The sequence below is a fragment of the Molossus molossus genome, unplaced genomic scaffold (genome assembly GCF_014108415.1).
Source record: "Molossus molossus isolate mMolMol1 unplaced genomic scaffold, mMolMol1.p scaffold_m16_p_18, whole genome shotgun sequence".
In the NCBI taxonomy this organism is placed as follows: domain Eukaryota; kingdom Metazoa; phylum Chordata; class Mammalia; order Chiroptera; family Molossidae; genus Molossus; species Molossus molossus.
The window spans coordinates 22,969,399-22,997,313 of record NW_023425353.1 but is presented as its reverse complement, the minus strand read 5'-3'; the positions used below and the strand labels follow the sequence as shown (position 1 = coordinate 22,997,313).

Here is a 27,915-nt window from a genome sequence, read left to right as displayed (position 1 = left end):
TATGTTGGCTTATTGACCCAGGTGAAAGATGCAGCTCCAGGTGTCACATCTGCACGTGCATTATGTGGCCGGGTCAAGTGCGAAGGGCCGTGTCATTGTTCATATTTCATTAACCCAAACCCAGTCACCTCTGAGTAGCAGGAAAGCTAAGATACCGAGACGTGGCCTAGCAGTGAGGTCTGGGATAAGGTTTGGAGGCATGCAAAGCAACGATTTCTGTTACATCAAATCTTTCTTTAGAGACTTCTGAACTAGGACACATGATCTGGGTATACACTGGGCCAATAACGTTTTTATCAACTAGAGCAGGACACAAAAATCATGACAGTCAACAAATGTGTTCCTAATCTGTTATCCTCAGGAACTCAACCACATGCAATATAAGTCTTTTCATAGGCAGCCTTTGTTAAGCCTGGAGTTTAGGTAAGCCACCACATTGCATTTCGGTAGGTAGATCTGCATTGGAGGGTTTCAGCATTGGAGAGCTCTGGGTTCAAATCTTGTTTTTGACCCTAAGGAGCTAATAGCCCTGACCAAAACCAGAGCTCTCAAAGTCTTACTTTCTCCAGGTACAAAATACCACTTATCTTTTCATGGGTCTCTTGTAGGACTTCTGAGGGTCTTATATATTATTTAGAATTCTGTCTGCCTCAAAGCAAGATGCTCTGGAATTGGATGTGAGTTTAATGTCAGGATGAATTAATATCAGGGTCCCCTGAGGGACTTGTTAAAAATGCAACTATTATGACATCCTTTTAGACCAGTGGTTCTCAACCTTCCTAATGCTGCGACCCTTTAATACAGTTCCTCATGTTGTATGTGGGCGTATCTGCATGTGGGTGGACCCGCCTGGAGATGGATAGAGGAGCGGTGTCTTGGTTCCTAAGACCATTGGAAATATGTGTTTACCGATGATTTTAGGTGACCCCTGTGAAAGGGTCATTCGACCCCCTAAGGGGTCGCGACCCACAGGTTGAAAACCGCTGTTTTAGACCCAGTAAGTCAGAAACTCAGGTGACAGTGCTCTTTATTTCTTAATAATCTTTATTAGAAACTCAAGCACCCAACTTGGAAAAATCAAGAGTTCCAACTGTCTATTCATTGAAAGGATAGTTTCTACAAAGGAATAGCAAGATGATTTTTGAGGATAAATGTAGAAAGATAATTTTTCACTATATAATACTAAAGGTAATTTTTAAAATATATAAATAAATATAAATATTGTAGTTTATATTCAGTTTTTTCTTGTAAACTCAAATCAAATTTTGCATCATGAAATTATATTGAAATTGAAGGAAAAACGGACTATCTCTCTCTCTTTCTTTCTTCGTTTTAGCAGAGAGGAAATGCCAGTATTTTTGATTGGTAAAATATAACGAGAAAATATAAACCTGAAATCTGGAAATAAAAAAGAAATTCACGGATATTAACTCTGAGCCCATCTTTAAAATATTCAATATAAGAATTTTTTTTCTTCAATGAGTTTATCCTTATGTGATAAAATGTAATTTTAGCACTTAATATTTGTATTCACAGGCATGTTCAGGATTAGTTTTAGGTCCAGAGATATTGAATGGTGCAGAACATCATTCTAATTAATTAACCAATTAATCTCTTTAAAAGGGTCTTAAGAACCTATAAGTTCAGGACACCATGCTAGGCGTGAACGGAAGAGATAAAGTATGTGTTCTCATGAAGCTTAAATTCTAGGGACACAGACAGATATTCAACAAATACTTATGCAAATAAGTACAACTATTTAAATACAACTACAATATTTAAATGCAACTATAATAATTTAAATATGACTATAATAATCATGGCGAAGAAAAAATATAGGTTCCTTTGAGAAATATCAAGGTGGGGGTGGGCAAAAATGTTGAGAGAAACACTGAAGTCCAAGGAAACATCGGGAGCCAGTGCTATCGTAACTGAAAGGGTAAATATGAAGACTTGCTGTCTTGGAACCAGGAAGAAGTTTGCAACCTACATGGAAGGCCAGTGCATCCGAACCTCTGTTATCCAGAGAGAGGGTCTATTTTTGGGCCAGAGAAGAGGGAGGTCAAATCATGTAGAGCTCTTTTGGCCTCGGGTGAAAAGGAGCCAACAATCTGACACCTCTCTTCTCAGTGACTTTCAGGTCCCAAATCAAATGTCATACAAATTATAGAAAGGAAGAAAAAATATTTCCCTTTGCCAAAAGCAAAAGACATGACAAAGATTTCACAATATTGAAATGGCAAAGATTTCACAATATTGAATGTGTGAAGTATATTTGTTGGAAGGATGCATGCTTGACAACCGGAGAGAGAGATGAGAAATACAAAGGAAAGATATTTAGAGAGATGTGCAAATATGCGAGAACACGAAGGATGACTTGAAGGGCGGATGGATGCATGGGTGTGTAGGTAAGTGGTCGCAGAGATAAAACGATGTAACCTAACTGTGATGGTGGTGATGACTACAACAATGAAAATAATGTTTGATTGTTCTCTATGTGCTAGACACTGTCCTAAGCAGTTCATGTGAATGAAACATATGCATAGTAAACTAAAATAATGCATTAAGCAGGTTATAGGCAGGTTAAAAGACAAAACAAAAAAACCCTACTAAACTAACAGTTCCCAAGTCTCCTCCCTCCCTCAAACACAGTTGATGACAGTATTACAGTACTGTATTTGCAAAGCAGCCGCCTGGAGGAACACATCTCTCTGCCTAAGTGAAGACCAGCCCCCTCCTGAATCAACAACAACAAATTGTCATTCCTGAAGACCACCTGGAAGAAGCAGGACCAAGCTAACATGAGAGAGTAGGTTCACATGAACTCAATCTCCTTGAGCAAGTTTTATGTTAACCATGAAGGTTGGATTTGACATGTAAAGATAGAGTAAATATTATTCTTTTCTGACTCTAGCCACTTGCCTTTGCTGACTATGCTGCCCTGTAACTGGATATATAATATATATTCACCTAGAAAAATGTTCTTTTTTCAAAGCACACCCACTTCCCACCCACACCACCTTGAGCACAGTCCTGGAGCTTGTATCTACTTTTCCCACCTGTCTGTGTCTATGTATCTTTCTTTTGTGTCTTTTTCTTTCATTGTTTTTTCCCCATGTATCGCTCCCTCTTTCTTTCTCTTTCTCAGTATCTCTCTGCACCTGCCCCATGGCCCACACTCCAGCTCCTCATCTCGCTCTCAGCCCTCTCAGTCACCCTGTCTCCCTGAGCTCATCCTAATCTCTCCCTCTGAATTACTTCTCCTCACTGTCTCTTCCTTTTTCCCTGAATACCAGAATGCTTAATTAAACCTCACTATCGAATGATATGGCCATTAACTAACGCACATATTGCCTGGAAACATGCTTTAACGTTGAGCTCTCTAAAGGAGAAAGGCTGGAGTCAATTATTATGATGTCCCATCATCGGCAGTTGAAAAAAAAAAAATGTAACAGTAACTCACCTACAGTTACATCCAATAAGTTTTCAAGATGAAATTAAACCAACACCAACAAAAGGAGATTCCTATCTAATAATTACCAGTTGAATTTTTAAGTAGGCCCCATACTCATAAAGTTGGCACCCTTTATGAGTATGGTTGTCACTCAAACCTAATTTCAAAGCTCTTTTCACTTTACTGAGAATCAAGTGGCAGTCTCGCTTTTGGGAAATCAGAAGGGGTGATTTGTTTTCCTTAGGTATGCCAGAACTCATTTTCCTATGTAGGTTCCCTTAGTCAATGACTCATTAGGACGGAAAACACTGTGCTGTTTCTTACTCATGAACTGGTTTAGGCTAATATTTCTTCAGCAAAGCGGGTGGTGGGGGTGGAGAGTGAGGAGGAGAGGGAGGGAGGGAGGGAGAGAGAGAGAGCATTATAAATGAATTAAGTTGGGAGAAAGGCCAGAAACTTCCAACGTTTTAATTGTTTACCTATTTTTAAAGAATAAAAACATTCACATTAAGTTTTTGACACTGCAAATGTTTCAATGACATGATATGTAGTGATTCTTGTAGAAATGCTGTTCTGAAATAAATCTCATTTGATCAGAGTGGTTATTTCAACACTGTTGAGATTCAAGTAGCACCGGTGGTACTGGGTGGTCTGGTGTCCCCTCAGAATCCCTGCACAAGGCAGTTTATCTCTGTCAGCTATGAACAGCTCAGAGCTGCCCCTTTGCCCTTTCTCCAGAGCAGTGCTTTTCAAAGTGTGGTCCCTGGACCAGCTGCATCGGCATCACCTGGGAAATTACAATGCAAAACCTTGGACCCCACCCCTGGCCTGGCAAATCAGGACCTTTGGGGTTGAGACCCAGCCATCTCTGTTTTAACAAGCCCTTCAGATGAGTCTGATAAACACTTCCATTTTGAGAAATGCTGCTCCAGAGAATTCCCTTTAGGTCAAAACAAAAGCCAACTAAAGAAGTTGCCACCTTTTCCTCCCACCAGGGGAACTTGGCTCAGGACTATCTTAGGACGAACACTTGAGAACCTTCAATATCCAGTTTCCCCTAAACCTCCTGGACCACTCCTTTTAAGAAAACAGTGGGGGACGACTGCTGGACGGTTCTGAAAGAGCACGGACTGAAGCAGGTGGTAAAACCAAGACAGCGCTTGTGGTCTCCTCGGGATCCGCCTCCCCTCCCTTTCTGGTCACTGGGAACATAACCAGGATTATGTCTCAGGTTGGGCCAACTTTGAAAGTGCTAAGTGAGAAGAATAACTGTGCATTGGAAAAGCTGCAGCACTCAGCTAAAATATGCCGCGAGGAACTAGAAAAGGACATCAGAAAGTAGACCCGTAAGGTGCTGGCTGAAGGGAAAAGAGAATGCGTTGGCATGGGGCACTCTGCTATGACTCCAGATTTGTCACCTTGACAAGGATTCCAAGGGTTCTATCCTTATTGCACTATAGTGGCTCTTGGAAGTAGAGATTCTAAAATACCACAGCAGAAAGTGGAATGTGGTACGTGGCTATTGATCTGATGAATCCAGTGTTTGTGTTTGTTTTTTTTTCAATTCTCACTCGAGCATATTCTTTCCATTTATCTTTAGATAGAGTGGGAGGGAGAGAGAGAGAATATCGATGTGAGAGAGACTCATCAACTGGTTGCCTCTTACACGACCCCGACCAGGGCTGGGGATGAACAGCCACCAAGGTACATGCCCTTGGCCGGAATCAAACCCTCGATTCTTTGGTCTGCAGGCCCACCCTCTAACTGTTGAGACAAACTGGCCAGCACTGACTAATGAGTCTTCATTTCCTCTAATTCCCCAAAGGGAAAGACTATTATGAGAAGTTCACTTTCATTTGGGAGGGACAACAGTACACATTAACACTGACCAAGGTTTACAACAATTTCCCTACTCTCTGCCACAATACAGGCTGGTGCAAAAGTATGTTTACAGTTGTTCTTATGGAAAAGAATAGAATAATTAATAAGTAATAACACAAGAATAAACTCTCTGTTTCACATATTCACGACTGTAAACCTACTTTTCCCTCACCTTGGATCTTTCAACATTGCGGACATCCTGTACAGAGCAAAGCGGGGTCACTCCATTAATGTTCATCAGACATGTTGAACAATAAGTGGCAAGTTCTCCATATGTCTTCATAAGACAGGTGTGCACCAGATGGTGGGAAAGACAAATTGCAAAGATGTAGGCTCCTGCTATGTCAGTGAAGTGTTTGGGAGATTAGTAGCTTTGGACACGTCAAGACTAATTTCTCAAAGTTAGATAGAAGTTTGCACCTTGCCCTGTCTTACTTCTAAAATATGATTCGTAATTCATTCCTGATGCTACAGACTGAATATTTGTGGCCCTCTACTCCCACCCCAAATTTCTTATGTTAAATCCTAATCCCCAAAGTACTGGTATTTGAAGGGGGGACCTTGGAGAGGTGATTAGGTCATGAGGGCAGAGCCCTTAGGAATAGGATCAGCGTCTTTGTCAAAGAGACCCCACAGAGCATCCTCTCGCTTTCCTCCACCGAAGGCCACCGTGAGAAAAATGGCCACAAACCAGGAAGCGAGCTCTCACCAGATTCCGAGTCTTCCAGCTACTTGGTCTTGAATTGTTCAACCTCTAGAACCATAAGAAATACATTTCTGTTCTTTATAAGACACTCGATCCTTGATATTTTGTTTTAGCAGCGCAGATGGACTGACACATGATAAGCACCTAATGATTCCCGGTTTACTCCTTTCTGCTTTGGCTAAACAGGAGCTGACTGTGAAGTTACTCATCCCCACCCTTAGGGGCTGCCTGTACTAATAAATAAGTGACTCAAAAATATGAATGTCCATATCTTGCCTTGTAGTGGGACCAAACCTTTGGATCAAGCCATGGGATCGGGCTGAAACTCTACTCTAATGGGCGTCATGTCCTCACTTAGTGCCTTTCCCTTCTCCACCCGGCTTTCCTCTCTCCCATGGGAGTTCTCCCCATGAAACATATGCATCCCAATCCCTGACTTAGGCTCCGACTCCAAGGACCTCAATCTGAGACACTGATGCTATTAAAATGGGCACAGTCCTAACATCCAAATGACCCTTTTAATGCTTTCCCATTTTTGATAAAATGATACATTTTACACACCAGCTGGTAAGTCTTCACTTTGCTAAACAGAGTATGACATAGCACTGTAGTGAAGAAAACAAATGTTAGGAATCAGATAGCTTTTGTGGTAAAATTAGTTTCAGCAGATATTATCTTCTGTAACTTTGGGCAAGTTATCTAATCAAACATCCATTTTTTTTCCCTTTTTTTAATGTATAAGAAGTGGATAAAAAGAGTCCTTATTTTCAACTTTGTATTTTAAAGCACCTGGCATATCACAAGTCTTTAACAGATGTTCACTACTAATGTCTTTCCTGTTGTCATCATCATCATCATCATCATCATCATCATTTTCATTGATATGTTAAATAGCTCCCTATGATTATCTGATCACCCTATCCTTAAAGGAAAAGGAGGGAAAAAACCCCTCCATATACTCATTTTAAAAAGTGTTTTTCCAGCTAATGCAAAGGAATCCTGTTTTTATTTCACTATTGACTATGCTTTGAATGTTCTTGTTTTTTTCTTGGAATCAAACACTAATTTGCTAGAGGCCATTCACATGACATAGGGAGGCCAGAGAGCACCTATCCACAGCATAAGTTGCCAACATCCATGTGAATGAATTTATAGTTAAAATAATTAATTCAAGGCAAGGACATTTTTCAGAAGCCCATGGTACCCAAAAGCATTGGATGAGTGCCGACATGCTGTGCTTCACTCGGCTGGTGTGTAAGACGTTCCATAAACCTTTCTAAAAACATCAGACAGAAAATTTTAATGCTCAATTTATTCCTAAAAAGCAAATTCCCCGAGGTTAGAATAAATGAGTGCTCCAAATGCCAGTGTCAGAGTGATTGGCTTTTGGAGAGCTGGTATTTGATTTCAAAACATCAGCTACCGCGAACACAAGATCGTTCAACTGTGTACCAAAATAGGAAAAGAGAAATTTTGTTCCACTCTGATTTGCTATGTAAGGATAGAAAAGAAATGTATGGCAAGGAGATCATAAATAGGTGGAATTCCTAAGGCAGAAATGATGGGATTAATTACTTTTTGGGAATGGTCCGGGTTGGTTTCTAGATTCATTAAATTCACCAAGTAATTGAACTCCCTACTTAACACACTCCCTACGTTGCTATGTACACACATAGGTCATGAGGCAACTGAATTTATAGGTAGAAATACAAATAAAAATCTTATCCAAATTTAAAATGTTTTAGGACCATCATTAATCTCAGAACTTCATGAATTCTGTAATATTTGTGCGACAACTCAGGCTTAAGTCACACATAATCCTAATAGTGCCTGCGTTATATAGCCATAGTTATCTGCATTCTCCAACTCTCCTGTCCACCCATATATATTGTTTTCTTTGTGACTCTATGACTGCATCAAAAAGCTCATCAAGGGGGGGCTCAATCACAGTAAGACATAAGACAATGGAAAAAACACTAGTTTTGTTAAAATGGTACATCAGCTGAAAAATGTGCCAGCATGTGAGTTTACCCAGTAAGACATAAGTAATGAAAGGTAATAGAAATGGTTGGGTCTTAATACACTCTCTGAGCTTGAAATCAGAAGTATCAGAAATTACACTGAGCACCATAGAATACATGTTTATGATGTATCAATGAATAAACACATTGTGATATATTTTTACAAGGGAATATTATATAGCAATAAAAAATACTGTTATACAATGCCTAAGGCAAGAGAAACAAAGGAAAAAATTAATACGAGGGACTACATCAAACTAAAAAACTTCTGCACAGCAAAAGAAACAACCATCAAAATGGAAAGGGAACCCACTGTATGGGAGAGCATAATCATCGACAATACATCAGATAAGGTTAATTCCCAAAATATATAGAGTGCTCATACAATTCAACAAAAGAACAAAGAATACAATTAAAAATAGGCAGAGGAGCTAAATAGAAACCTCTCCAAAAAGGACATACAAAGGGCCAAAAGACATATAAAAAAATGTTCAACGTCACTAATCATCAGAGAGATGCAACTTAAAGCAACTATGAGGTATCACCTCACACCTGACAGAATGGCTACCATCAACATCAATAAACAAGTGCTGGCGAGGGTGTGGAGAAAAGGGGACTCTAGTACACTGCTGGTGGGAATGCAGACTGGTGCAGTCACTATGGAAAACACTATGGTGTTTCCTCAAAAAATTAAAAATTGAACTGTCATTTGACCCAGTGATCCCACTTTTAGGAATATATCCTGAGAAGCCTGAAACACCAATCAGAAAGAATATATGTACCCCCATGTTCATAGTAGCACTATTTATAATTACTAAAGTCTGGAAACAGCCCAAGTGTCCATCAGTAGATGAGTGGATAAAAAAGCTGTGGTATATATACACAATGGAATACTATGCAGCTGTAAGAAAGAAAGATCTCTTACCCTTTGAAACAACATGGAGGGACCTGGAGAGTATTATGCTAAGTGAAATAAGCCAATCAGAGAAAGATAAATATCACATGATCTCACCTATTTGTGGAATATAATGAACAAAATAAGCTGATGAATAAAATAGACCCAGAGAAATAGAAAGGAATACAGTTCAGACTGACAAACCTCAGAGGAGGGGGGCAGGGGAGAGCAATGAGATAAACCAAAGAACTTATATGCATGTATGCATAACCAATGGACATAGAAAATCATGCTTGCGGGGGGCAGAATTGGGAAGAGGGTGTCTTGGAGGAAAACAGAGAAACATCTGTAACAAAAATAAGTTAATTAATAAAAAATAATTACCTTTACATGCAACAGTAAGAATCAAATCCCAAAACAAGAATCAAGAAATCAGACACACAGCCACACATACACACATACAAATACACACAGTATGATTCCATGCATAAATACATAATTCTATAAAGTTCAAACATAAGCAAAATTGCATTGAAAAGCTGGGAGGATTAGTGACAAAGAATGGAACCAATTGAATTTATCTGGTATGATGAAAATATTCTGTTTTGATTTATGTAGTGGTTACTTCCATATATAAATATATAAAAAGTCACTGAGGCCCGGCTGGTGTGGCTCAGTGTTTGAGTGTGGACCCATGCACCAAGAGGTTGCTGGTTTGATTCCCGGTCAGGGCACATGCCCAGGATGTGGGCCTGATCCCCAGTGGGAGGCATGCAGGAAACAGCAATCTATATTCTTGCTCATTGATGTTTCTATCTCTCTCTCCCTCTCTCTCTAAAATCAATAAAGAATAAAAAAAAAAATTTAAGTCATTGAGTAGTACATTAAAGATCTACATATTAAAAACCAGGGCAATAGGATACAAAAATAAAAGAGGTTTTTAAATCAGGAAATGCATCTAAAGAACAGTAAGAAAACAAGAATGATGTATTGTAGGTCAGTGTTTTCTTTAGTCATGACACGTTAAGGATTCTTGGAGTTTGTGTAAAATGTACTATTAAGCTTCATGCAGGCTGGACTTAAATACTTTTAAATAGCAAGTTAGTCCTGGATTCTGTTGCTCTGGTTCTCTCAGGATAAATTCTGGTGTCCATAAGATATCTAAGAAAGATCAGTCTCAGCTGTCCATTGATATCAAATCCTAGAACCCATATTCCAAAGATAAAGATTGGTCCATTTTGCTATAGGTTCTCAAGAAAGCACCCCAGGGTGCTGTTTTTGATTTGATTCTTGCCAATCTCTCCACTCCTCATCCAAACTCCTTTACCCTCTCTTCATTCTAACATGGTGACTTACTGTTTGCTGCAGTTTGCCCTTTTCAAATGCCATCTGACTAAATGGTGCCCCCGGCCCCTTACTTAGTAGTCAACTGCTTTGTTATTTAAGGGATTAGGCTTATGCCACCCGTTTTTGTCAGTTAATGCCTCCTGCCCATTGGCATTCAGGCAACCCCTTGAACTTAACTCTATTATCATAAGTCATCCTCTGATATTATAAAGCCCTGATATTTTGTATTTGATTGCCCAAATACCCTGTGCATTCCTTTAATACAGGGATGGTATCTTATCTCTTATTCCTAGAACCTATCAGAATTTTGGGGCTGCACTCAACTCAAGTTTGTTGAAGATATGTTGAATAAGGAACTTCAAAACCTCAAACAGGTATAGAATGCCCTATAACTTGTGGAAATACTTCCTAAAATTCAAAATGGCTAACTAGTATTTCTGCCCCAGAGGTGAATTGTAAGGAAAAGCAGTGGCCCTTTTAGCAGTACTAAGAAGGATAGAGCATTCAGAGGTTAGGGAAGTAATTTTCTAAGTCAAATTGCAAATAGCACAGTAGACTTAGTTCCTAGGGAACAGTATGCAAAACATCCTCATTTGCAATTGACTAAGGAAAACAAATGTTTCTATTTAAAGTTAGAAAAAGGTCATTTTAACTTTAAAATTCCAATTAACCTAATAGCACACATCTAATACCATGAATATACTGAGCATGAAAAACCCATCTCTGATTTGGAGGGCTTTCCCTACCCCCTCCTTATCCAAATACAAAAAGATTACCAAGCATCTAATTTTTGTTAAAGAACATTAAAGAAGCCCTTCCAACCTCTCAATTCTTCTAAATGATTTTTCTTCCAGCCATCCATTTGGCTAACTTAATGGCCCTTTAAATTCTTTCTACTACTGTGCTTTCATAGTCAGCCCTGAATTTAATGGTTTCAAGTGTTCTGTGTTATTGTTCTTACCCAATCCAAAATAATGACAGTTTTTAACTATTCTAGGTGCAGCTCTTCACAGCCCATAGGTGAGTTTGTGGGCTCCTGGGATGGCCCAGTGCCAGCAAAGAACGGAGGCCTTAGTCTCAGCCTTGGTTTAACTGTCTTCCTCCAGGGGAGGGAGCAAGTCAACATTCTCAAATGGCGAAAACAGAGGCAAGCTGCTTCCTTTTCCCTGTGAGGAGGCAAGAAGTCGCTAACGTTCTGAAAAGAGTAGAAAAGCAGGTTACGGACAGGCCATTTTCTCAATGGCAGTCTTGAAAGCCTGAAGATGTGAGCCTGCATTTGCAGGGTGAGACCTAAGTACTTGGTTCTGGGGAGAGAGCCCAGCAGACATTATTAAAAAGTATTGTGTTTCTTTATCCTAACCTTTTAGGGGGTTACTGAAGGATGAAAACAACACAGTTGTCCCTGTTTTGCCTAAATTATAACTCATTCAGAGTGGGGAAAAAAAGTAAGAATTGTTCATAAACATTATAAATTGAATGAAAAAAAAATGCAGTCACCTTGAATAAGAGATTCTAATAGAAAAATACAGTAGACAGTCTATAGCCTGGGAAATGAATCTGAAAAGAGAATTTCTCTAGGAAGTTAGGCTAGTCTAAAGTACCTGGGACTACTGGGGAATGTTGAACGCCACACACAGATCCAGGGCAGGATGGATGCTTAGAAAGGACCTGAAGAGTCCTTAAGCTCTCATCTTTAGCTAATCTCCAGGCTCAGCCAAAGCAGGTGAAGGCAAAGGCAGCATTGTAAGCAGAGTGGTTAAGATCGAAGGAGCACCCCAGACTGGGAGTTAGGTGTTGAACTGAGTCCCCATCAAAATGTTTATGTTGAGGTCTTAATCCCCAGTACCTCAAATGTGATCTTATTTGGAAGTAGGGCCATCATAGATATAATGACCTAAATTGAAGCGTTTAGAGTGGACCCCGATCCAAAATGACTGGTATACTTATAAAAAGGGAAAATTGGGACAGAGAGACAGACAGGAAGAACAAACAGGGACAACATCATGTAAAGCTAAAAGCAAGCCAAGGAATAGTAAAGACTTTCAGAAATCGTCAGATGGTACCCAAGAAGCGTGGGATCGATTTTTTTCTCATAACCCTCATAAGGAATAACCCTGGCAACAACCTGATCTTGGACATCTAGCCCCAGAACTGTGAAACAATAAATTTCTTTTGTGCAAGCCACCCAGTTTATGGTAGCCCTAACAAACCAATTTACCATGATAGGTATTTTGTTGTTGTTGTTGTTGTTTGTTTTAGCTCCTGGTGTTCAAGGAAATCTGAGTGTTCAAAACACTCATCGGATACAAGTCAACAGAGCAGGTACTTCAGTGACCACACATAACAAGAAAGATAGTCTTTTCAAGTTTGGAGAAGTTTCAAAACAAACCAACAACCATAGTCTTCAATAATCAAGAACATTAAATTCTGGGAAGGGAAGAGAATCTAATTTCCAGAGTTACCACATTATAATATCTAAATTTCCAATTTTTTAACAGCAACAAAAATCACAAAGCATACAAAGAAATAAGAAATTATAATACATTCAAACAACAACAACAACAACAAAAAGACCAACCATCACTTAGGAACCCCAGACATTGGACTTCCTAGGTAAAGACTGTAAGTCTACTGTCTTCAATATGTTCAAAGAGATAACAGAAATCATGGACAAAGAACTAAAGAAAATTGTATAATAATGAATAAACAAAATGAGAATATCAATGAAGATATATACTTTATACCACTTACCATCTGCTAACATTCTACATTTTTTGTTTATTTACTGTGCCTATTGACTATTATCTGTTTCCCTCTTCTAGAACATAATCTCCATGAGGGCAGGGATATTTGTTTCTTAGTTATCAGCACATAGTCAGTGCCTGAAAGATAGTAGACTGTCAACATTTGTTAAATGGCTGAAAATAAATGGCCTCTTCTAGAGTCAACAACATATTCTTTGATATAAAGGAACATTACAGATGATGTGATGACTGGCTACGTTTGGAGTTGGTCAAAGAATGGGAGAGGCATTTTATAGAGTGGAAGTTCCTGACTCTGATGACTAGGGAGAAAAGTTGCTGGCGACGTAGTTGGATGAACAGTCTGTAACTCTGAGCATATATTACCCAATCCGTTCTCAGTTGGGCAAAGATTACATAAATGTCATGATTTATATTAAGGAAGGAATCTTTACAGTGTAGGGTGTGCTAATTCAGTGGAATTCCCACATGATATTATTGGTGTCATATTTCCTGGGCCTAAAAAATGTTTTAAGACACTTTGGCATTCTGCTTTTTCAATCAAAATTAAAATTAGGTTATAAATATTTATACATTTCAAACTTCAATGTGTTAAGGTGTTTGTTTAAAATATTAAATATCTCCCTCTCTCTCTGTCTCTCTTTTTTACAATTTTTGTCCACCGATGAGCAACAAATTATACTGACTTCACCGTGAGAGCATTCCCTAGCTTATATTTTTCCTTTAAAGACAATTTTTGCATGCATATTTTTATATAATTTATAACTCCTATAAAATGATTATGAAATAGCTTCACTTTTAATTAAAATTTAACAAAATGTTATTTATGGTGATAAATACAGGTATGTAGGTGAAGTTAAAATCTTTCTTGAAGGTATATGAATTTTCATTCTATGATAGTATGACTTACTGTATAGTCTACATTTGTTTTTTTTAAAAAATGCATGTATCTACAAAACACCTACAGCTAACATTATACTGAAAGGTAAGAAACTCCAAGCTTTCCCTTAGGATGTCTCCTCTCATTCCTCCTTCTCAGCATCAAAGTAGAAGTCCTTGCTAATGCAAGAAGGCAAAAAAAGGAAGTAAAAGTTATATCAGTTGGGGAGGGGAACACAACTGTCATTGTTCTCAGATGGCATGATTATCTACATAGAAAATCCAAAAGAATGAACCAAAACATAAAACAAAACAAAATGCAGAAACTCCTGTAACTAATAAGCAATTATAACAAGGTTGCAGGATACAAACTTAGCACCCAAAAGTCAACTGTTTTCCTATATAACAGCAATAAACAAGTAGAATTTGAAATTGAAAACAAAATAATAGGTATTAAAACCCCCAAAATAAAATACTTAGGTATGTATCTAACAAAATATGTATATCTATATAAAGGACACTACAAAACGTTGATGAATAAAATCAAAGAACTAAGTAAATGGAGAGAGAGCCAGTATTCATGAATAGAAAGATTCAATATTGTGAAGGTGTCAGTTCTCTCCAACTTGATCTAAAGATACAATGTAATCTGAAACAAAATCCCCACAAGTTATTTTACAGATATTAACAAACTGATTTTAAGATTTATATGAAGAGGCAAAAGACCCAGAATAATCAATACAATATTGAAGGAGAAAAACAAGTTGGAGAGTTCAAGAATTACTATAAAACTCCACACTGCTTTCTACAATTAGAAATGGAACTGCCTTGTGACTCAGTGATTCTACTTCTGGAAATTTATCTGAAGTAACCCAAAACACTAATTTGAATAAAGAATATATGCACCCCTATGTTTATTGCAATGTTATTTATAATAGCCAAGATTTGGAAGCAGCCCATGTGTCCATCAGTAGATGAGTAAATATAAAAGTCGTGGTACATGTATACAATGGAATACTACTTGGCCATAAAAAAGAAGGACATTTTACCCTTCGTGACAGCATGGATGGACCTGGAGAGCATTATGCTAAGCAAAATAAGGCCAGTTAGAGAAAGACAAGTACCACGGGATTTCACTCATATGTGGAATCTAATGAACATAATGAACTAACAAGCAAAATAGAGACAGACTCGTAGATAGAGAACAGGCTGACAGTTGTCAAGGAGAGTTGGAGGTATGGAGGGATTGAGCAAAAAATAAAAAAGCTATGACCACCAAAGAAAAAAAAATTACTATAAAACTACAATAATCAAGACAATGTAGTACCAGAGAAATAATGGACAAATGAATCAATGGAACAGAATAGAGGGCCCAGAAACAGACCCCAATAAATATAGGCAGAACACAAGATTTTTAGGGCAGTGAATGTACTCTCTATGATATATTTTTTTAAATATGTTTTTATTGATTTTTAGAGAGAGAAAGGGAGAGGGAGAGAGAAACACCAACAAGGGCGGAATATCTATTCGCTGCCTCCTGCACATCCCCTATTGGGGATCAAGCCCACAACCTGGGCATGTGCCCTGACTGGGAATTGAACCGGGAACTGGGAAGTGACCTCTTGGTACATAGGTCAATGCTCAACCACTACTCCACACCAGCTGAGATGATATTTTAATAACGAATATATGTCATTATATGTTTATCCAAACCCACAGCATGTACAACAGCAAGACTGAATCCTAAGGTAAACCATGAACTTTGAGCATTTAATATGTGTCAATGTAGGTTCATATTTGTTATTTACACACACACACACACACACACACACGTGCACACTTACACTCTGGTGGGTGATGCTGACAATGGGAAGGTTATATGTGTGCGTGTGTGTGTGTGTGTGTGTGTGTGTGTACAGGGATCATGTGAGAAATCTCCATCCCTCCCTCTTAATTTTGTTGTAAACCTAAAACTACTCTAAAAAATAAAGTCTTAAAAAGAACACTATTTTGTAAAATCCATTTATTCAACAAATATTTTTGGAGAGTCTCTTATTTTACAGGCATTATTCAAATGCTGGGCACAGAGAAGCGACCAAGGCAGGTGTACCAATAAGGACATCTTAGGCGGCATGCAACAAAAATCTAACTTAACAGTGGCTTACAGATAAGGAGCAATTCCCTCACCTAAGAAGAGAGCCTGGGGTAGATGATTCAAGGATCGGTTCAACAACTGAAGCAAGCCATTATGGGTCCTGGCGCCTTCCACCTGCTTCTCAGCTCTCCTCTGTCGCATGCCTCCCTCATCAAGATGACCGCAACAGCTCCAAGTATCCTGTCCTCACAAGACAGCATGACAAGCATACGAAAGGAAGGCAGGGGTTTTCCTCCTGGTGGCGAGGATCACCACATACCCTGGTTTGCCTGGGACAATCACAGTCTACGCCCTCTTTTAATTGTCCTGGATTAGACAAAAAGATTATATCATTGCTTCAGTAATATTCCCCCTTTTGAAGGGAGAAAAATACTTCCAATAAACTCTTTCAGAAAATGTCCTGATGGGTCCAATGGTCAGGATTAAGTCACCTGCTCGGGCTCTAACTGTAGGGAAGTTTGGCTAAGTGAGCATTTGGCATTTTAAGCCTTTGTAGCAGGTGGAGGCTTCTGCTGGCCAAAAAGAAGTGAACGAGGACGGCTGCTGGGTGATCGGTCAAGAGTGTCGGTCACAAGTGACCAGGTTGCATTCTCACAGAAGCAGCTGGGTTTTCACCAGGCTTCACAGCCTGCAGGAATAAAGATGTCCTGCCAAGCCCCACAGACACTCTCCATGTGGCTCATTCAGAATGTCCCTGCAGGGTGTCACACACGTTCTCCTGAGCAAGCCTACTGAACAGCTTCCTATTTTCTAGGTATTGCTATATTCCTCTGGGCATTTTCTGGGCACAGTGGCATGGCCAGGGCTATGCCAAACACCATGTTTTCTACTGACACTGGACTCCCCCGCTTTGCACTGTTGCCAAGGCTCTGCTCACGGTTTCAGAGCTGTTCAGAAGTCTGGGGAAAAGTAGGCGAGAATGCCACTCTCTTCATATGTTGAGCTGTTAGCAAGTCCTAAGAGCTGACCAACAAGTGATTAGTCAGCTGGAGCTTGCGGGACAGGCACTGGGTTCGGCAGTCTTCAGCTCTCCTTCATTTCCAGCACAGACACCCTCAAAGAGCATCTTGCTTTGATTAGCCTCGGCCAGTGAAGTGAGAGTGGAACTAGTGTGCATCCCTTCCAGATAAAAGCATTCGAGAATTGTGGCGACATTGCACAGATGTACTGATACCGAGGTGATGCAACAGAAATAGCCTAGGAGGCTGAGCAATACCTGGAGGCCAGTGGCTCATGGAGCCCAGCAGGCTTTGCCCGGGGCAGCGATGTGTGTTTGCTGAGAGAGTGTTTGTTAGCATAGTACCACGGTCTGTTCTGACTGAGATCCACGCCTACAGTCTGCCTGTCCGCTGGGGAAGCCGTGGGTGGGTCCGGGGCATTGGCCTGGGAAGAAGCAAGTCCATGTCTTCCTTCTCACAACTAAGACTTTCTTTCCGGGTCAGGGCCATTTTGTCATTCTTTTGTTAGAAATTCTCTCTCAAGGGCCTGCTCAACTCTCAAACAATCAGCTTTATCGAGGGTGATGGGACCATTCATTAGCGTTTCCCAAGTACACTTACATTCATGCCATAGAGTCGAGTTAGTGTCCCTGAGTGGAGAAGGAGAATACGTGAGGATACATGAAGATGCTCCATGAGCAGAACAAACACGGCATGCTGAGAGGGTGGGATGAGGAGCGAGGCTGGGTGATGAGGACGGAACGCCCCACGGGGCGGAGGAGACGGGTGGCGGGGTTCAGAGAATGTCCAGTGTTCATGAGAGAGGGATAAAGAAAGAGAACAAGGAAGAGAGGCACACCTTTGTGAGGTTATCAGCACTTGGGAAGGATGGACCTGGGAAAGGCTAGAGGAAGAATAGAATGCTTAGAAGTCTGTCCTAACAATTGACCATGTCTGTTAATTCAGTCGAGATGACTTAATGCTACCCGGTTCTGAAGGGTCATCTACCAATGACAGGAGTCTGTTAGTTTATAAAGACGAGGAGCCCAGACCCAGATCTATGGTTCAGGGGGGCTCAGGAATGTCAGTGATGCCCTTGGTTTGGTGCCTTTCTCTCCGGCATTCAGGTCTCTCATGTTTTCATGCAGGCTTTCTCTCTCTCAAAGTGGGCTCCTGCTTGGAGTTAATACCTTTCCAGCATAGTAACTGAGAGAGAGAGGACGGGGGGAGAGGGGGTGGAGAGGACAGAGAGAGAGGTCATATCTCTTTCTCAAAGGTTTTATTAAAACTTTTAGGGATTAGATAACATAACCACAGTCCACCATGGGCCATGTACTAGCTCGAACACAATCTTCATGATGGCCAGGGGTGTGATTTGAGGTTGGCCAGGGGTGTGATCTGAGGGTGGCCAGGGGTGTGATCTGAGGGTGGCCAGGGGTGTGATCTGAAGGTGACCAGGGGTGTGATCTGAGGGTGGCCAGGGGTGTGATCTGAGGGTGGCCAAAGGTGTGATCTGAGGGTGGCCAGGGGTGTGATCTGAGGGTGGCTAGGGGTGTGATCTGAGGGTGGCCAGGGGTGTGATCTGAGGGTGGCCAGGAGTATGATCTGAGGTTGGCCAGGAGTATGATCTGAGGTTGGCCAGGGGTGTGATCAGAGGTTGGCCAGGGGTGTGATCTGAGATGACCTCTGTGTCTGCTGCCAGAGCCATGGATTTGGATCATTCCCATCTGAACCACATGGTCTGACAGCAGGGTGTGGTTCCCCAGGGGAAATGTGGGGCTGTAAGGAGAAGAGGGCATGGATGCTGGGGGGGGCGGGGGGGGGTCAGAAAAAATAAGAAAAAAAATAAGTTCCCTAGGAGGGAACTTGGGTTAATCTAGTTGAAATCTTTCCTCTACAGGTGAGAAAATTAAGTCCTAGAAAAGGAAAGCTCAAATGAAAGTACATTGGAAACTTTATAATTAAAAAATTAGTCAGTTAATTAAAAATTTGTATCTTAGCAATGAATCATTAAAAATACATAACTACATTAAATATTTTAATTCAAAATACAAACACACATTCAGTCTCTCGTCAATATTCTGATGTGGGATCAGTTATTTTCTGGGACTAATGCATCACCCGATTGGCCTCCCTGTCATAATACTGGGGGAAAAAAAATCAACTATAATATAATTCACTCTTGGGGTATTAAAAGTAAAATGAAAGTTTAGAGGTAGTTGCTCAGCAATCTAACTGCAGTATTTTTATAGTGTTTTTGATTTACCCCAAATTTACTGTTGTGTTGCCCACAACTAATAGTGACTTTTTTTTTTAAATCCTTACCCTAGGATATTTTTGCATTTATCTTCAGATAGAGTGGGAGGGAGAGAGGGGGAAGAGAGAGAGAGAGAAGCATCGATGTGAGAGAGACACATCAAGTGGTTGCCACCTACACAACCCCAACTGGGCCGGAGATAAACTGCAACTGAGGTACATGCCCTTAGTGGGAACTGAACCCGGGTCTCTCTGGTCTGTGGGCTGATGCTCTAATCACTGAGCCAAACCAGCTAGTGCCTAATAGTGACTTTTACCACATATTTCCAAACCATTCAGATTTATTTCTATTTTTTGAAATAGCATCTCTCTCCACTCATTTCATTGGTTTATATAAATTTTTATTGCATTAAATAATGACAGCAACAACTGCCTGTTTCTAGAAGAATAGGTTATCATTGAGAGGAGCTAGTTCTTGGTATCCAAACATTCAAGTGGGTGGGACATACTAGAGATTGGGCTACTGGCTATGAGAGTCCAGTGCCCTGGGGCATCGGACAGTGTATCTTGCTAACAGAACAGACGTTTTCTGCTCGGCTCACGTCTTTGCCGGTTAGGAAATGATTGGCAGCCAGGGCAGTGACATTAGCTCAGAGGTGTCTACCCTAGGAGATGAGAGGCAGGGGGCTCAGGCTGGCACTGTGCACACACAGAGCTCAGGTCAACTGTTCCCCGGTCTCCCTGCACATCTAGGTCGCAGATTTCTGTTTACATTTCTTTCCACTCGCTCAGAGTCAATAATCTCAAATTTAAATATCGCAAGATTAAAAAGAAGATGCTCTAATTCTTCACCCAGATACTCCCACCCTTCAGCTGGGCTAGCCCTCCCTCCCTCAGTCCATCCTATCACATGGTCTGTGGGGTCTGGAAAGAAAGTTCCCGGGGGAATGTCTGAGACCGACCGAGGTGCCGTGTCTGCACTTTCTACTTCCCGAGAAGAGAGCTGAGACCGTCTCTGTATGTTTGTAACGGTCAACACGTCACCTAATTGAGACATTGTGCCAGGCCCGAAAAGGAAGTCCTTCCAAAACTGCAAAGAAGGTCAAGATGAACAAAGACTGCAAGAGGTACTTCAAAGAGAAGCAAAAGAAAAAGTGTACAAACTCACACCTGAAATTTCCGGCGAGACCCCGCATTGTAGGGTTAAGTGCATCTTTCTTAGGACAAAAAATCAAAGAGACAACCGTTTTGGACGAATATTTCTCTCTCCCAAGAAAACTTCCAATTCATACAAACATGAAGGCCTTGGCGCATTCAGGTCTCCTCAGTACATTCAGATGTGATAGAAAAGATAAATTTAGCTTTTCAAAAACTTCCTGTGTGCTAGGTCCTCTCGGGGGAATGAAGGTGGAAAATCACTGGGAACCCACAGCGGTAGGCACCGCCCTCGAGGTTCAAGATCCAGCTGTGAGGGCCACGTGTGGACATGAGGATGGTCAGCGTTTGCTGTCAAGGGGACACGTGGCACCTTTTGGGCTGTGGGAACAATGAGCTTGGTTTAGCAGAATAAACTAACTCAGGGAGAGGCAGAAAGTCCTTTGAAAAGATTAATGATTTGCCATATCTTGAAGAAAAATTTTATTTACTAGATCAATAAGAAATAGGAAAATGGGAATCCTCGGTAGACTTCAGGCAGTGAAAGGATCTGATCGGAGGATGTGCCCTGGATCTAGAACGGGCAGCAGAGGCCTGAGCCAGCGGCCTGCAGGCATGTCCTCCCGGCCTTTCCTTGACCTGCGTTAGATCCTGGCCCCCTGACCTCTTCTTCCTGTGCATTTCCGCAATTCACAAGCTGGTCTTCAAGGGGGCGCACTTTAGAGTCATTTCTCAATATGGCATGTTCTTATTTGTATTCTTTTTCATCACCTGCCACCTCCATATTAAGACGGCCACGTCACGAGAGCAGGAACCTGGTCTAGAGCGCCACCTGCTAGAGCTCAGTGTTTCAATGTGTGCCTGCTACCCTGAGAGAGCGTATACGCATTTATGAAGGACTCACTGAGCAAAACTGTCCTGGCGTCGAGTACGCAAACTTCCAGCAGCCCTTCCATTAAACGAGGCTAGAGGTCTAAGAGGTACATGCACTGCTTAGAAACAGCGGTTTAAGGCCATGTTTTCTTGATTGGCGCTTTTCTCCCATTCACCTAACAAAACCTTGTGACCTGCAACCTTCCAGGGGTGACGTGAACCGTTCCAAGCGATCCAGGAAGGCTAAATAAAGTAGGACATGCCGAAACTGGAGCCAGAAACATGTGGTTTCAGCTCTTCATAGCTTTGACCTCGTTGGTTTTAGGAAAAACAAAGAAAGCGTTCGTGTTCGTCTTGAGTCAAAAAGCAGGGGATAACCAGCCTTTGCATGCCAGGCCCAGACACATGGGGTCTTTTCCCACATACATCACAGACTTCGTTCCAGCCGCCCCGCAGACCCATTTGAAAACCATCACCGGTGCACGACAGAGCCCTTAGTTCGCTTTGGAAATTCACCCTCCTTACAGAGCTCCCTCATGTTAGTGATGATGCACAGATAGAAAGATGCTGACCCACGATCCTTGCTGGCTAATTAGTGGAGGCCTCGGGCACGACTCGCAGAGAACCCAGCACTTCGGAAGATAAAGAGTTAAAGGCGCCTTGGGCATTTCGTGCCGTGCCTTTGTTGGGGGCGGAGAGGATAGCTGAGAGCCCTAGTTAATGGGGCAGCAGAAGGGAGAAAGATGCCAGCGTCTCTTGGCTCATCAGACAATGCAGAGGCACTGAACATTTCCGAACTGTTTTGGCTCAGGAGCCGGAGGAGTGCTGCCAAGTCCTGGAGACACTCTGAGCTCTCCCGTGAGCGCCGGGCGGCCAGCGGGCCACAGCTGACCTTTCCGGGCACAGTTCCTATCCTCGTTAAATGAAAGGGGAATAAACACCACCCTCGGCTAGCAAACACAAAGGCCCTTTTTTCTATAAATGAAGAATAAATACAGACAGGAGAGAAAAGAAGATGAACACTATTCTCTCAGAGGCAATACAGTTGCTTGCACTTTGGCCTAAGGCAGTTTATAGTTAATTATTCACACAGATACAGAAAACACTAAACATCCAGATGTTTGCAGAACCTTTTCAAAATATGGATCTAAAAGAGAGAAAAAAATGTTGATTATTGATTGGCTTTTTTCTATTTATTTTCAAAGGCACAGCATTATGCAACACAAAGATAAAAGGATGTAGCAATGTTATGAGTATTTGGGTGATGTTCCACCCCATTAGAATGCAATATGAAACTTCCACAAAAATGGGAAAAAAAATAAGTGGAAAAAACAGGCAGGAGAGAAAAGCTTACTTGCCCATATACCATATGCTCCAGCTGGAGTTTCTTTTGAGAGATTTCATATCTTTGTTCAGAAATCTTGGTGCAACTAAGTGCATTTATGTTGCCACTTTCTCACGAGTGTGACACTGGAAATGCATAGCCACCATCTAGATGTTCCATCTTCTACGTCAGTGAGCAGGTCTTGGCTGCACTTTGCAGCAGTACAGAAGGACACAGGGCTCAGTGCACAACACAGCGTGTCCACACAGCCCAGTGGAAACCATCATTAGTTTAGCTGAGCAGGCGTGGAACGTAGTGCATGAAGACTTGCTGCTTTCATATATTCCAACAATCTCTTTATTGATAATAACATTTCTCTCCCATTTCTGTGTACGTGTGCATGCGCGTGCATGTGTGTGGCATATTTAGGATGTGGCTTTGTATCTGATTGAATAACATTGTGTAGCCTTAAATACACATGGAAAATGTATTGGTTTCAAGAATTTATAAAACTTGTGAGATAAAAATTTCCTAAAGTATCTGGAAACTGGGGCTAGTGATCATGGAGCATGGGCATGCATGTCTGTATGGCGTCAATAGGTTAGGAACACAGGACCTCAGTAGAGACACTTCATTTTATTTTAAGAGACAGACAGAAACATTGATGAGAGAGAACACTGATTGGCCACCTCCCGCATGACCCCCACTGGGGATCGGGCCCATAACCTGGGCATGTGCCCTGACCAGGAATTGAACCGGAGACCTCCCAGTGCATGGGGTGACGCTCAACCACTGAGCCACACCAGCTGGGCAGTAGAGACACTTTAATCTGTTCCTGTGCTTAGATTCTCACCTAATGCTGACATTATTCCTCCACAGAGTCACCCTAGTGAGCCTTCCAACCCCCTCTGATCACATTTCACTTATACCCACAGGTATGGTTCAGACTCTCAGAATCAAATACAAATTTCACACTGTAGTTTCCAAGATGCTTCACAATCCAACAGTGGCCCACTCCTCAGCCATGTTTTGTGCAAGATTCTTATGTGGTCTGTGATTCCTCTATCTACCCACGCATCCTACCATATCCAGGCCAGATCTAGGGGCCAAGGATACCATGGTACGTACAGATACATTTCCAGAGAGAGATGGCACAGAGGCACGAGGGGACATGTGAGATGCTGTAGGACTTGGCCGCATGGAATGGTCACAGATGACTCTCAAGGAGAATTAATGTGTAAGCTGACACCCAAAGGACAGAAAGGAGTCAAACACCCAAACAGTATAGCACCTGGTACTCGAAGAGAGGGAAGAGTTTTCCCAATGCCCTATAAGAGGGAAATTTTTAAAGAACTGGAAGAATTGTAGGATGACTATCATTGTAGGACTGCACAGCAGAGTGAACTATTTGCAATTACCCCAATGCGTCCTGCTTCTTCACTGCTGTTCTTATCTCCTGGGCTGCTTCTTCTCATTATCTGTCTGGTGAGTTCTAAGTCATTCCTTCATACGTCACCTCCACTGGGGAGTCCTCTCCAACCACAAGATCACTACCCTCGGAAAACGCCCACACCATCTTTGTGTGCCCTGGGACACCTGTTTCGTATTGCACTAGGATGTTTCACATGGTACAGTCACTGACTGTTTTCTGACACCTTTGTTCAGGTCTGTAAGCTTTGAGGATAAGGATTTTGTCTCATCTTGTGTCACCAGCTTAGCAAAGAACAAGGCACACTGTTGCTACTCCAGTTTTTTAAGGGAAAAGGAGTGGAGATAGTTAAAACGTCTTGCATGCCTGGGCCCATCTGCAAATGGATTGGTCTGGGATGTAAGAGAGAGCATCTTCTCCAGACATGTAGGGGGAATGCAATCAGTTCAAAGCTTCCCAGTGAACACGTGGGAGACTCGTGGGATCATTATCTCCCCAGATAACACAGAAAGGCAACAGCGACAGAACCACAACCCAGCTTGTTTTAAAAGGCCTACACAGACCAGGCAGCCTTCTGGGGAGAATAATTAATTAGATTGGAGTGAAGACAAAGTAGAGAGAAATGCAAATATTTGATCTCTTTTTGAGTGAGAGGAGAGAGTTCTTTTTAATGTGCACAGCGTGTCTCGGGAATCTTTGGAGACCTGGCCCGTCAGAAAAGGAACACAAAGCAGGAAACCGGCGGAGGAGTTCCTTTTCTTTGCAGTGTCTTCTTTTAGAAATCATTTTTCTTTTCAAGTGAAAGGAGAACATAAATTGTAAAAATGCCAAACTCTCAAAGAGACGCAGGCTTTAAACACTGCGCAGCAGCAACCAGACTCTGAGCACGTCAACCCCCTACCTTCCACGGTGGCTCTCTTGGGCTGAATGGTGATGGCTCCCTCCGCGATGTCCTCGTGCTGGTACAGTGGGTTTACTTTGGATCCCCAGCTGTCCGAGCCCACCCAAAGGAAATGGCCCACCTGGTCAGCTCTTTTGGCCGCTGCGAGGATCTGCCTGCAGAAAGGAACAGGAAAAGGTAGATTAGGATAAAGAGCAGCTGCTGAAAGTATGCAAATTAGGGATCAAGCAGAAGGCAAGCAAGCTACTGTTTCTCAAGGACTAACTAATGAATGCCAAAAATATAAGCCAAAGAATTTAGATCTATAACATATAAAGAGATTTGGTAAACCAATAAGGAAAATCATCCACCAGCTTGAGGAAAATAGACCAAGAGTATGAAGAGTCAACTGATGAAAGGAGAACTATAAATGACCAATAAGCTGGTCATTTCACATACACTGGAAAGGAGGAACATGTGAATGAGAACGAGATAGAAAATTCATTTCCTGTATTGGCCAAAATGTTTGTTTTGTTTAATTTTGTATTGTGAGTTTGGCATGGGGCTGGAAAAATGAGCACTCACATTCTTTGTTGGTGGTAATATACTATCTGGAAAGCAATAGGCCAGTCCCAATAGAAGGTCTGAAATTATTGATTAAAACCTATAGAATCCCAGGTTAAGCTTGAACAATGTATAACCAATGTTTATAGGTGTGTGTGTGTGTGTATGTGGTGTGTGTGTATGCAACAAGGTATTTGAATACTAATCATAATTTATATCATTTACTCATAGAATTTAACTTTCATACAAAAATATTTTGTCCTTGTTACTTATGATACAAAGGTGTGCTTGTCATTGTAAGAGCTAGTTTAATTAAATAAAAAGATAAATAAAAGAAAAAAGGGAAACTAGTTATTCATGGACAAGTTGTTACAATCATATTTTTGGAAGAACAGAGGATAGATCAGTGGGAACTACATCTCCAGAACAGAGAAGCCTACAACTAAATGATACAGGTGGGTAACACCAAAGGAGAAGAGGCTGGTGAGTCTCTCAGGCTCCGAGCTGTCAAGTACCACAGAGGAACGTAGTACATTCAGTAGTGTCAGTTGAAAGATTATGCGTAGAATGGCCAAAAACCCAGGTTTTCTCCTCCTCCCATGCAGGACATGGAATAGTAATTTTCTAATAAAAATTTAAGAAACAGATTCTGGCCCTGGCTGGTTTGACTCAGCGGTTAGAGCGTCGGCCTGCGGCCAGGTTCAGTTCCCACTAAGGGCATGTACCTCGGTTGCAGTTTGTCCCCGGCCCTGGTTGGGTTGTGTGGGTGGCAACCACTAGATGTGTCCCTTTCACATCGATGTTTCTCTCTCTCTCTCTCCCTCCCACTCTATCTGAACAAAATATATATATGTAAAAAAAAAAAAAAGGCCTTGGGTGAGGATTAAAAAAAAAGAAACAGATTCTGCTATTATAACACCTAAACAGCAGAAGGTTGTAGGTGAGCCATGATGAGTTAAACATGAGGATGGTGAGGGTGGGGGAGAGGTTAAGGTTACCATTAAGTATTAAAATGATAAGGTCCTCTATTAAATTTACAGAATTCTGGAAACTAAGGGTATGTTATTCCTGGCAGAAAATAGCTTTTCTGGAAAAATTTTGAGCCACCCAGGAAAAAGATCTTAGATATTGTCACAGAGAAATCTTCCAATGGAGCTTGACTAGTGTACTGAGAGGCCTATCAATTAACATGTACAAAGAACTTTTAATTACCTTACGCAATTGGAACCTGCTAGAAATCAGCCATAACTGTGGAAAATCTCCAAGAAAACAAAAACATTTAACAAGGGGAAAACAAACCCAGTATGAGGTGGGGCCGAGAATATCTATGGGAAAAACAAATACATTTAAATGAGAATTCTCACATCTGTAATCAAGAACAGGATAGAAATGGACAAGAAATAGGTTAGATATTAAAAATATGAAATTAGCCCTGGCCGGTTTGGCTCAGCAGATAGAGTGTCGGCCTGCGGTCCAGAGAGACCCGGGTTGGGTTCCTGCTAAGGGCACGTACCTCGGTTGCAGTTTGTCCCTGGCCCTGATTGGGTAGTGCAAGAGGCAGCCACTCAATGTGTCCCTTTCACGTCAATCTCTCTCTTTCTTCCTCTCTCTTCCTCCCACTCTATCTGATCCAAATGTAGGATTAAAAAAATATGTATGAAATTAGCCCTGGCCAGTTAGGATCTGCAGTTAGAGTGTCAGCCTGTAGACCAAAGGGTCATGGGTTTGATTCCTGGTCAAGGGCATGGACCTGGGTTGTAGGTTTGATCCCTGGCCCTGGCTGGGATCATGCTGGAGGCAACCAATCGAGAAACATCTCTCTCACATTGATGTTTCTCTCTCTCTCCATCTGTACCTTCCACTCTCTCTAAAAATCAATGGAAAAATGTCCTTGAGTGAGTATTAGCAACAACAACAAATATGTCCATGAAATTAAAGTTATGCTAGAAAATAAAAAGAGGAAAGTTCTGAAGAAAATTCTCCAGGAAGCAAAACCACAACAAAAGGGTAGAACATAAATAGAGAAAAGATTTAAAGAATGAATCCAGGAAAACATACCTCCAACTAATAACATTTCCAGAACAATGTGAAAAAAAAAATAAAGTGAAATGTTTTTAATAATGAAGACGATCCAAGAAACCGAAAGTAAAACTTTCCATACTAAAAAGTCTCACCCAGCATAATATTAAGGAAAAGTCAAGCATGTCACAAAATTTAAGATTTCTGAAAATAATGAGAGTATCCTAAAAGCTTTCAGGAGAAAAATCAGGACACATGCAGAAAAATAAGAAGCAGAGAAAAAAAAATGATGGAGCAATGTCTCTCCAATTCTGAGGAAATTTATTTTATAATTTAGAATTCTAATATGCAAAACATAAAGAATTCCAATACAAATA

At 41.2% G+C, this 27,915-nt stretch overlaps 1 protein-coding gene across 2 annotated transcripts in view; it reads right to left on the bottom strand.

Moving 5' to 3' along the window:
- Positions 1 to 27,915, bottom strand: part of GRM7 (glutamate metabotropic receptor 7) — an 842,682-nt gene that overhangs the window by 372,365 nt on the left and 442,402 nt on the right. For both annotated transcript variants that reach the window (XM_036266781.1, XM_036266782.1), the window contains exon 4: positions 24,977 to 25,131. In XM_036266781.1, the coding sequence (XP_036122674.1) occupies positions 24,977 to 25,131 (155 nt within the window). The remainder of the gene's footprint in view (positions 1 to 24,976; positions 25,132 to 27,915) is intronic.